Source organism: Salvelinus sp. IW2-2015, linkage group LG4q.1:29, assembly GCF_002910315.2.
Source record: "Salvelinus sp. IW2-2015 linkage group LG4q.1:29, ASM291031v2, whole genome shotgun sequence".
Taxonomy (NCBI): Eukaryota; Metazoa; Chordata; class Actinopteri; order Salmoniformes; family Salmonidae; genus Salvelinus; species Salvelinus sp. IW2-2015.
The window spans coordinates 12,430,616-12,441,813 of NC_036842.1; the positions used below are offsets into that span (position 1 = coordinate 12,430,616).

Below are 11,198 nucleotides of genomic sequence, written 5' to 3' on the forward strand. Positions count from 1 at the left end.
TTTAGGGAAGTMCCCTTTCTTTATAACATAAGTCCACATGAACAGTTTGGTTCATAACAGGTTTGAACCAGTCTCAAGTTAAACCAACCCAAAGAAAATAGCATATGGATCCACCATTCGCCAAGAAAACGTACATTCTCCAAAACCTTCCAWCCTCAAAATATGCTCCGTTCCATGGAGTCATTTACAACAAATAATTCCAAAACTGAGGCCTACTGTATAACTTTGGCACTTGAAGTCATGCCACAAGTCATCAGTCTGGAGGTATCAATAATGCCATACTTGGTTTCTTACATTGAAAGTATTAGTCGTTTATTAATGTATTTTGAAGTTCATAGTTTTGTTGCACTTATGTGTCAGATATTTTAACATTCTTCATCTCACTTGCCCAGCCCACCACTAGGAAGGGCGTGATTTCCATCACTTAAATGATATCAATGTGTGAGGAACAGGACTAGGGAGTGGGTTTGGAGGCAACTGTCAAAATATCAGTGTTGCATTAAAGATCTCAACTTAAAACAATCTTTYAAAACTGTTAAACCTGGACATGTTGAAATAGTTGTAACATCCATAAACAGGCATTCAATCCGGTATTCTGTCTGTGTCAAAGGCTGATGGTGATATTAGAAATCAAGCACCAAACAATTGTCTTCCCAGTCACTGTAATGGACACATTTTGCAACCTTATGTGCAATAACAACAATGAACACTGCAAAACATTGTACATCTGGTTACTAAACAGCTACGACTTGAATGCAACCCAGAACAAAGCAACCACCCGCCTGGTTAACTATTACCAGACAGCTTTAAAAAAAAATCTATGCATTTACAGTAATTCTGTGATASCATTTAACTGTGTTTTTTATACAGTCTGATAAAAGTCTTCAGTGATTCGAGTTTTCAGTATGTTTGATCTACCGCATTACCAAGAAAAAAAACATATCTCTAAGTATAATGTGAAGTTCCTTAGTAATCGACCAATGCTTCTGTATCTCCTATTTATGTTCTCAAATACAAATATTTATATCAAAAGTTATACAGCACAATTCTCACCATTATCCTTGAAAAGACCTTTGATTAGTGAACATTAAATGATTCCCAAATTTGGATGGAACAAACAATGGTATTGGCCGTGCTAAACAAACGTGAAAGAACAACGACGACAAATCAAAACCGCTTCATAGGCACAACTTAAATAAAGGCATTTGTGACATTTTCATATCAAATATGGCGCTTATCAATAGGGATTAAAACAAAAAATGCAATGACCACTTTTATTTACAAACTGCTAAAATCTCTGGACAGAGTCATGCATCACTTCACAACCTGAATGTGTCTTTAAAGTGCATGCAATAATAACCAGTTTGACGGAGTTTAATCATTCTGATAAAATACACAGCTTGATCAAACTGATGCCAATAAATTCTAAATACTGAACAATGTAAAATAAAGTACCGGAATTGTTTAAAAAGTGAAGGACCATATGCTTTAGCACAATATGGAATGAAGTAAAATCTCTCTTTAAAACTGTTTACATATAAGATCTGACACTGTCCCGATACCTTCTTTTAGCTTACAGTATTCACATACAGTAGTATTCACATACAGTATTATTCACATACAGTATTATTCACATTCTGTGAGAGAAAAGAGAAGAAGCAGCTATACACCACGGTGTCGTCCGCAGCTTCACATTCCACAATCGCAATGCCCCTCCATGTGACATACGCATTAAGCATCATATGAACATGATGGGTTAATACTTAAACATATCAAAGTGCTCATTTTTACWAAAATTTCCTGAATTTCCTGAATTCATACCAAAAGGAGGATGATGGCATGGAGGAAAGAGTCAGTTCTTATTTTTTATAAATATTCTATTCTTGTAATCTCCAACGCAAGACTTTTGAGTTACACACACTTGGTTGAACTTGTGTTGTGAATTAATCTTGTTTAATTTTCCCCTTTTTCTAAAGTTTAACAAAAGTAGTTCCCATGGCAAATGACCGCTCTATGCTGTGATGTGGTATCTAAAAGACTCTAGAGAGGAAGAGAGAAAGAGTGTTATCCAGCGTTGTCACTGTAGAGATGGCCATGGTCAAGTTGACAGTGAGAATGCAGGCACATGCCTACACCATACACCAGAAGGGAAGAGTCTAGTCCTCCACAACCACATCCATTTTCATCTGTCGTCCTCCTTGGGGAAGTCCAGCGATCCTAAGCTCCCAAACCCCAGCCTAGCGCTCTCTGCATCGAAAGCGTCCAGCTCCCTCTCCTGCCGTTCAAAAAGCTGCTTGATCCTTTCAGTGCTTTCCTTCTGAAGTGAGGCCAGCTCCTCTTCAATCTGAAACCACAATAGTGATAATCAAATAAGGGACGTGGTCAGTTTAAAGAGGTGAGCTTGTGTTACCACATAACCAAAACATACCTTCTGTTCCAGGTGGGCCCTGCGTAAGGAGACCTTCTGCTCCAGCATCTGCAGCTCCCTCTCGTGTTGGCCTTCTGTCTGGGCCTTGGTCTTGCTCTGGTAGGCATCCAGGAGCTCCATCTCCTGCTGCAGCTGCTGCTTCAACGCCTGGCACTCCCTTTCCTGCTCCTCCTCCAGACGCATCTGGGGGACCACAGAGACAAGCGAAAGAGAGAGAGGGTTAAAAAAGACATGTACCAGTAAGCATTGTGTGGCTGTTTGGAGGTTAAGGGTGAGTAGTGCCCTTACCGCTTGTGARGCCATCATCTCGTTGATGCTCTGCTCGTACTGCTCGGCCAGCACGGCGAGCTTGCGTGTCTGCTCCTCCTTCAGTGACTTTAGGATGGCCTTGTGCTCGCTCTTAGGAGAGACCTCAAGCTGATGGTTCCTCAGGGCTTTGTACTGCTTGTTCTGCACCTTACACGTGTCCTGGAACTGTTTCTTGATCTGCATCTCCAACATCTCCAGAWKGACAAATAGAAAGAAAGAAACAATCGTAAGAAACATACAGTAAGAAACAATCATTTTGCCGGTTATGACTACCGCCTGAGCTTCAGTCTGACCAGGGGTGCAACTTTAATTCAAGGGTCTTTGCCTAGATGTGCAGACACACAATGATGTATCAYTGGCTCTTACTAAACCAAATGTACAGTGCAACAGCTGCAGTATAGATTCTATGCACCTTGAGGTTCCGGGGCTGCTGCCGCTGCTCCAGGGCGTGCTTCCTGTGCAGCTCTCTCTGCCGCCGGCCGTTGTACTCCTCCTGGTTCTCCAACTCGRTCTGGTGCTGTAGGAGGATCAGCTCAACACGGAGCCTCTGCAGTGTCTGCAGCTGCCTGCGCTCCAGCTCCTGAGTGGACTCGTCCTGTCGGATCATCAGGGCCTGCTCCATCTCCTTCTGGGTCTTCTTCTTATTCAGCTCCTGGGGTGGGACATATTCCTCATCTCCTTATTTCATTTTGAATATACAGTACTTCAGACTTCTACAATGCAAATTAGGCCATTTAACAAAAGAGGTTGGGGTGACAATTCTAGAGGCAATTCTATCAGCATCATTGGCAAACTAAATATCAGAGAGGAACTGTACCTCTCTCATTTGCTCCTGTTCAAACTCGTGTCTCTTGACCAGTGTCCTGCGTTTCAGAGCACGGCAGCTCCTGTCATAGACCAGCCTCTGCTGGTCCAGAAGGTGGGCCTCATCCTCAGCCTGTGAGTGCTGCACCGTCTCCTTGTGCCTGGAAAGACGCTCCTGCTTCTCCTCCTTGGGCGTACTGGGGTCCTCATTCATCTCCTGCAACATCCAGATAAGAACCCGGGCTTAATGGGTAATGCATGGAATCCATGGAAAATACAAACAGTTTAATCACAGACCAAGGGGAGAAAATTTGTAAATGATTTATGCATTTACTTCTTTGATCTTGTCTTTACAGAGCCTGTACTCTTTTTTCTGGTTGTCCACGAAGGTGGTCAGCTCCTTCTTTTGCTGGGCAATGATCTGTTGCTGGATCCTCTTCTCCTCTGCTGTAGCTGCCTTTATCTGTACGGGAACATATGAAATGTCCAAGATTTATTTTGTTTATTTCCTCCCTTCGATGTGTTGTTTAAAATTCTGACATTATGCTGAAAGGGCTAAATGCTACAGATGCAATCTAATCAAGGGGCTGGAACATCTTCAGTTTACATTTTCATTCACAGCAACCAAGACCTACTGTCCTACCATGCAACTTCATTATTCACCTCTTTGTCTGTGTGAATGGTGTGCCGTTTAGCTAGTCTCTCCAGTTCAATGTAAGTGTGGTTGGCGTGGGTCTCTACTTCCTTCTGCAACCGGAGCCTATGCTCGTCCATCTCCGCCTTCAGCCTGTTCTCCAGGGCGATCAGCTGCTTCTGGTGCTGCCGCCGCATGCGCTTATACCCAGACATCTGCTCCCGCAGCTCAGAGTCCTGCTCATGCTCCTGGATCTACCTGGTGACCTGGACACAGGGGTCAGGGGGTCAGAGGGCACAGAGAGAACAGTCAGGTGTGAAAAGCAAGAGGGCCTGAGATACCTACTGTACAATTAAAATGTACTGAACTATATCGTTAAATATGGACTTACRAAGGGAGAAACACGAGTACCCTAGTCTCACAGTAATAGACTGTAAAATACAGTAGAACAATGTCCTTTGTGAATCTGACACATAACTTGACATATTTTATTATCTTTGCAAGAATACCTTAAGTGAAATAGAGAAGAGAGACCTCACAAAGACTATGTACTGTACACCTAAGGGTAACTGCAGTATTMATTTGGTTCTATGTAGTTGTGCGTAGTCTAGATCACAGTCTCTGAATATCACCCTTGATGTAGTATAACTACAGTAAATTCATTCCAGAATTTACTAAATATATTCTCATTAGCATTTTAGTCCAACATGTGTAAAGTCCAATCAACTATAACTAAAGATGGCCTCTATGACCACCTGTCACAAATTCTTTCATAACTTTCACACATACAAACATGCACACACAGACACAAACACACAAACACGCGCAGTTGTTAATTGGTGTACRTTCTTGAGGATTATTAGGTACAGTATCTGTGGATAGTATTAGCCAGGGCAGGAAATAATGCACATTGCTCCTCTTCACTAAATGATCATGGCTGCTCAGCTCAGATTTCATGCTAGTAACATAGCACATGCATCATCAATTATAATAGCTACATACATGACCATAACAAGGGTGTCTTGAATGTCAATGTGGTGTTCTTCATGCTAAYACATCTGTCACGTCCATACTGTATGTAGCCACAAATGGAGAGCTCAATAGGTATGAGCCTGTTTTGCAGGCCTACTATTCTGGGATGAAAATGCTAAAGGTACGTCCACACACAGCTTGTAAATCAATAACCAAAAACACATCACGATAAACAGATATAGAAAGAGATTTGATATCAATTCAAACGATTACACACACATGAAAGCAGAGGGGGGAACCTGAGGATGGAAAAAAACGACACTTATTAACGGGATCCGGTTGCCATGGCTACAGATGGGCTGCTGAGAGGATGGAGAGAGAGACCCTCCCAGCGGGAGAGGGAGCCTGCCTACCAAAGATGCTGATTTGATGGTGGCAAAGCGTTCACAGATCTTGCAGTCGAGAGCCCGGCTCTTGTGAGAAGAAGTAGGCCGCAGCTCTGGCCTGGCGTCCCTGTGCACAGCCTCATCCCTCACGCAAGCATGGTCCTGCAGGGGGGGAGGAAAAGGAGGAGAGAGAGGGGGTGGGCGCTTCCCAGGCCCTCCGTGCTCGCTGCTGCTGCTGCTATCGCTGCCGTGTCTCCCAGCATCCAGCACACATCCTGCTTTAAATGCATCCTTCCCCTGCGTGGTCTCTCGCTACTGCCTGCAGCTCCTCGCTAGAAATGAACAGGGCATCGCAGAGCGATCGCAGGCACCGTCAGMAAGGCAGCAGCTGAAGGCAGTCCTTGTCTCTGGCGTCTCCACTTCCTGAGGAGGAGGAACCAAATGGATCCGGTGGGAAGGGTGAATTATGCCATGCCTATCACAGACAATCAAGACAAGAAGAAGAGGAGGAAAATGTTAAAGAGAAATGGTTGCACTCCTTCTCTCCTACCTCCAAATAAAATAAAATGATTAGGAGCGGTGATCATTTTCCTGTATTCCCATGAGGACATTATGTGATCTGTGAAAATATGCAAATCAAACACAGATCCATCAAAGGCATTGTTCTCCTATGACAATACTAATCAGCTCGATAATTTGTGTATATTCCAATTAATTGTTTCTAGTGTCTTCCATTAATCTCTCAAACACTACAAYGTTTCAAATACTGGATGGATGCTATACAATGATACCAATCCTGAACATTACATTCATTTTCTGGTGTGGCCTCCTTAAATTAATCAATTTGCTCGAATCTTGTTGATTCTAGATACAGATTTGTAAAAATGTCTGAATAAACAAGGTCATTATAAAAGAGTCATAGAATAGTAGTATTGTAAAAACGATTCAAAATGAATACTAGTTCAGAAGACTGGCTAATAGGTAAACTACTGTAAAGAWTACTTGATTACCCTTTACTATAATTTTCATGAATAAGCTTATACATGTTTTATRAATTATTACATATGCCATAATTGCTTATGAATTTGGATTCTTATAATGTTTCTAAATTATTATACATGTTTGCAAATAATGACATTTTAGATACACAATTTATAAATATGTATAATATGTATGGAATGCTTATTCATTAAATGATTATACAGTGTTACCAATTACTCTACATACTGCRATTTCATATTATGTTTCTCACCGACTCAGTTTGTCGTATAAATGGCCAATTAAATTACTACCGGGAGCATGTAWAGGCCCCAAGTAACAAAGCTTGTCACAACAAACCACTGGATGGGTCAAAGGTGTAGGATAACAGTTTCTAAAAGGGGGTTTCAGTGACCCACAATCATAGCACTGATCAAAGAGAATACATTTCAAGTCAACATCCTCAGTCAACTGCAGTAGAGCTAAGAACCAAGCAAACAGTCCTCTAATTCTCTATCTAAATGGGTAACCTATTAATATGTCAGAATAAGGTATGCTCCTGAAAAAGCCCAKGATAGGAACTGCAAGGAGAACAGTATGTGGTCACCTAGCTATCTTAAGATGAATGCACTAGTTAAATGTAAGTCACTCTGGAAAAGAGCGTCTGCTAAATGACTGAAATGTAAAATGTCATCCTTACCTCAAACACTATTTATTTTAACTGTCATGTTCATGTTTGTGTTCCCTGACCAGACCTTTAGATCTTCTTTAAGTCAGTCCTTTCCTCTTCCATGCCTATAACTTGTTACCTGACATCAGGCTTGAGCTTATTCAACCACCTCTGAAGAAGCTGCCACACTGCTGGTACTACTTTCTATGATCTATATGTTTAACAGAGTCCAATACTTTAATATTGTGAAACATTATATATAAAACATAATGTGCCAGTATTTTCCACAACTAGTCAAATGTATTCCACACATCTGACTTCCCCTTTACCTCCTGAGCAACCAGTCAACATTCCCCCGTTTCGCGTATATTTGTCACGTCCTCTGCATCCATTTTGCTGTCACGTGTGTTATGGTGGTCAGAGTTTGTTATAACCAATTTATTGATGTGATTATGATAGGCTATAGGTCAGGCCCTATTGGTCCCGTGCATGTGATGCATACATGTTTCACCTGAAGAGAGCAAGGGTTGAGGGAATTGGGAATGTTTTTCCTAAACAAAAAACTGAATCAGGGATTTCGGTAACGGAACTTTTCAGTCATAAATGGCTGTAATTATGTTGCATGTTCAGCAACACGAACAGTGCGATAAATACTGTTGATGTTCTGTGGTGGTTGCTGCAGCAAAGAGAGACAACGGGTGCTAGTCACACCGTCACCCGCTGTCTTTTTTTTTAACTTGGCGCAGCAAGTCGAACTCCCTCTAGTCATTTGTGTGTCTTAATTATTTAATCAAGCAGTGTGCTTAAAGCATCAGACAAGCTCAGTGCATATAGTTGATTTGATAAAAACACATAGGATGTGTCTATATATTGGTCGAAAGAACAGACGACTCTCAGTTGACCAATAATTTTGTTCTTTGGGGACAGCCCTAATACAAAGTATATGTTATGGCATGGGGTGCATTTTCCTGGCATGGTTTAGCTCCACTTGTAGAATCTATGCCAAGGCGCATTGAAGCTGTTCTGGCAGTTTGTAGTGACCTATCACCCTTTTATGACACTTTATGTTGGTGTTTCCTTTATTTGGCAGTTAACCTGTATGTGCTTGTGATAAAACTTAATCCACGGTTATTTTTTAGAAAATAMCTGTGGATTAGCAGCTGGAGTAACAAAAGTTTAGTACTAGTACAGGGGCAGGGGCAGGCAAAAACGACAGGTCAAGGGCAGGCAGAGGTCAGTAATCGAAAAAGGGTGCAAAAGGTCCAGAATGGCAGGCAGCCTCAGGGTCAGAGCAGGCAGGGGTCAATAATCCAGTGTGGTGTGGCAAGGTACAGAACGGAAGACAGGCTCAGGGTCAGGGCAGGGCAGGCAGAATTGTCAAAACCGGGAAAAACTAGAAAACAGGAACTAGAACAGACAGGAGCAAGGGGAAAACGCTGGTGKGTTTCTCGACACAAAACGAACTGGCAACAGACAAACAGACAACACACGTATAAATACACTGGGGATAATGGGGAAGATTGGTGACACCTGGAGGGAGGTGGAGGCAAGCACAAAGACAAGGKAAACAGATCAGGGTGTGACATATATAATATATACTGTATATATTTCCTTATACAGTTGAAGTCAGAAGTTTACATACACTTAGGTTGGAGTCATTAAAACTTGTTTTTCAACCACTCTACAAATTTCTTGTTAACAAACTATAGTTTTGGCAAATCGGTTAGGACATCTACTTTGTGCATGACACAAGTAATTTTTCCAACAATTGTTTACAGACAGATTATTTCACTTATAATTCACTGTATCACAATTCCAATGGGTCAGATGTTTACATACACTAAATTGACTGTGCCTTTAAACAGCAGGTACAAATCTGTTGTTCTGCCCCTGAACAGGCAGTTAACTCACTGTTCCTAGGCAATTATTGAAAATAAGAATTTGTTCTTAACTGACTTGCCAAGTTAAATAAATGTAAATACTGCTCAGGAAGGAGATGTGTTCTGTCTCCTAGAGATGAATGTACTTTGGTGTGAAAAGTGCAAATATAATTTGCCAACCTGGTCGCAGAGCATTTCGTATTATTATGTATGTAAATCCGAGATACTCCATTTAGCATAATATGTTTATGTTTCGTTTCGTATGGTACAGTATGTGTCACGCCTGCTCCCGCTCCCCTTCTCTGGCGCGCGAGATTGCCAGGCTGCTTATCATTAGGCACACCTGTCACCATCGTTACGCACATCAGCGTTTCATCGGACTCACCAGGACTCCATCACGTTATTAATTACCTCCCCTGTATCTGTCACTTTCTCAGTTTCTTTCCTGAGTCAGCATTAATGTCGTTATGTGTCCCTTGTCCAGATGCTGTTCGTGTTTTGTTTCCTGTCTGTTTATTCATTAAAATATCACTCCCTGAACTTGCTCTTGTGTACCAGAATCTGTCCTTACAATATGTAATAATTTGTGGATGCCATCACCCATTTCGTATGATGTGTTACGAATTACAATTAGTATTACGTATACTTCGAATTTCTAAACGTATGATATGTTACGAATTCTAGCTAGGTGGCTAACATTAGCTAGCTGGCTATTGTTAGCTAGGCTTGGGGTTAGGGTTAAGGTTAAGGTTATGTTTAGGAGTTAGGTTAAATGGTTAAGGTTAGGGGAATGTTTAGCTAAAAGAGTTAGGGTTAGGGGAGGGTTAACTAAAAGGGTTAAGGTTGGGGTTATGAGAGGGTTAGCTAACATGCTAAGTTAGTTGCAAAGAAGCTAAAAAGTACTAAGTAGTTGAAACCTTTGGGTTGCTAAACGTTCACTACGCTCACCCATCCACCCTGACCAACCACCCTACTTAGTTTTTGCCTTAGGTAACCATCTGTCTCATGTAACATATGTTTACCAAATGTCTTTAAAATATAACTTTACTAAAGAATTAATGTTTGTAGTGGTTCTTAGGTCTACGTAAGCTGTGGAAAATTTTGTAACCTATAATATTGTCAATTTAACTGGACTAATTCCGTAAGAAAAACAACATTATTCTGCCTGGTCAAAGTGTGCTCTAATTTAGTTGTCAACCCTTCCTTACTTGCTGAGCTTTATCCTTACATTATATACTGTAAAGGTTTTCTTCCAGGGGTGAAGGAGAGGACAAAATGCAGCGCGGCTAGTGTTAAACATGTTTAATACAAAACAAGTGAACACTACAACAACTTAAAAATAACAAACGTGAAACCCGATACAGACCTATCTGGTGCAGAACACACAAACACAGAGACAGGTAACAAACACCACAAACCCATCCCAACACAAAACAAGCCTCCTATATATGAGTCTCAATCAGAGACAACGACTACCATCTGCCTCTGATTGAGAACCCACACTAGGCTGACATAGAAACAGACAACTAGACACACAACATAGAATTCCCACCAGCTCACGTCCTGACCAACTAAACACATACAAACAAGAGAAAACAGGTCAGGAACGTGACATATCCCCAGCATCACTCATCTGCTACATTAGTCCTTTGTTTTTGTCAACCCCTGTTGTCCATTGATGAAAACCCCTGTCAGGAACACTGGCCTGGGTATTGCATTTTATAACTTCTCATTAAACCATAATCAGCAAGCTTCTCTCATTTCAAATCCCAAACCAAGGAACACTATAACTCCCAGACCAGGAAAATAGGTCAAGGTCTACCTAATTTAAATCACTTATACACATGATACTGAATATCCAGCCCAATGGATGCCTTGTGGCATTACATAAGTCATGTTMAAAAATCAAGGAGTGACTGGAAATCTTACAGATTGTGGCTCGTACAGATGTATTCATTCAATTGAGGAAAGCATGCCTCACTATCAACCATAATTGGCTTTTCCCTTTTTAATATCATGCCAACACATTTTGTCACATACTATGGATAGAAAAGTATGATGGGTGGGGTAAATGACTAGCTTATTTAGTTCTATAACTGATACGATCTTGAACTTTCTACTGCAAGGGATCAGTTAT

General features: G+C 41.3%; 1 protein-coding gene across 1 annotated transcript; it reads right to left on the reverse strand.

Annotated features, from left to right (window-relative positions):
* Nucleotides 1-295: 295 nt before the first annotated feature.
* On the reverse strand, nt 296-5,947 carry LOC111961467 (serine/threonine-protein kinase TAO3). Its single transcript, XM_023983764.2, has 8 exons — nt 5,561-5,947; nt 4,205-4,441; nt 3,876-4,004; nt 3,555-3,758; nt 3,150-3,389; nt 2,717-2,929; nt 2,429-2,611; nt 296-2,344 (listed from the first exon to the last, which is right to left on the reverse strand). The coding sequence occupies exons 2-8, from the start codon at nt 4,388-4,390 to the stop codon at nt 2,183-2,185; spliced, it is 1,317 nt and encodes a 438-aa protein (XP_023839532.1). The 5' UTR covers nt 4,391-4,441; nt 5,561-5,947; the 3' UTR covers nt 296-2,182.
* Nucleotides 5,948-11,198: the final 5,251 nt, after the last annotated feature.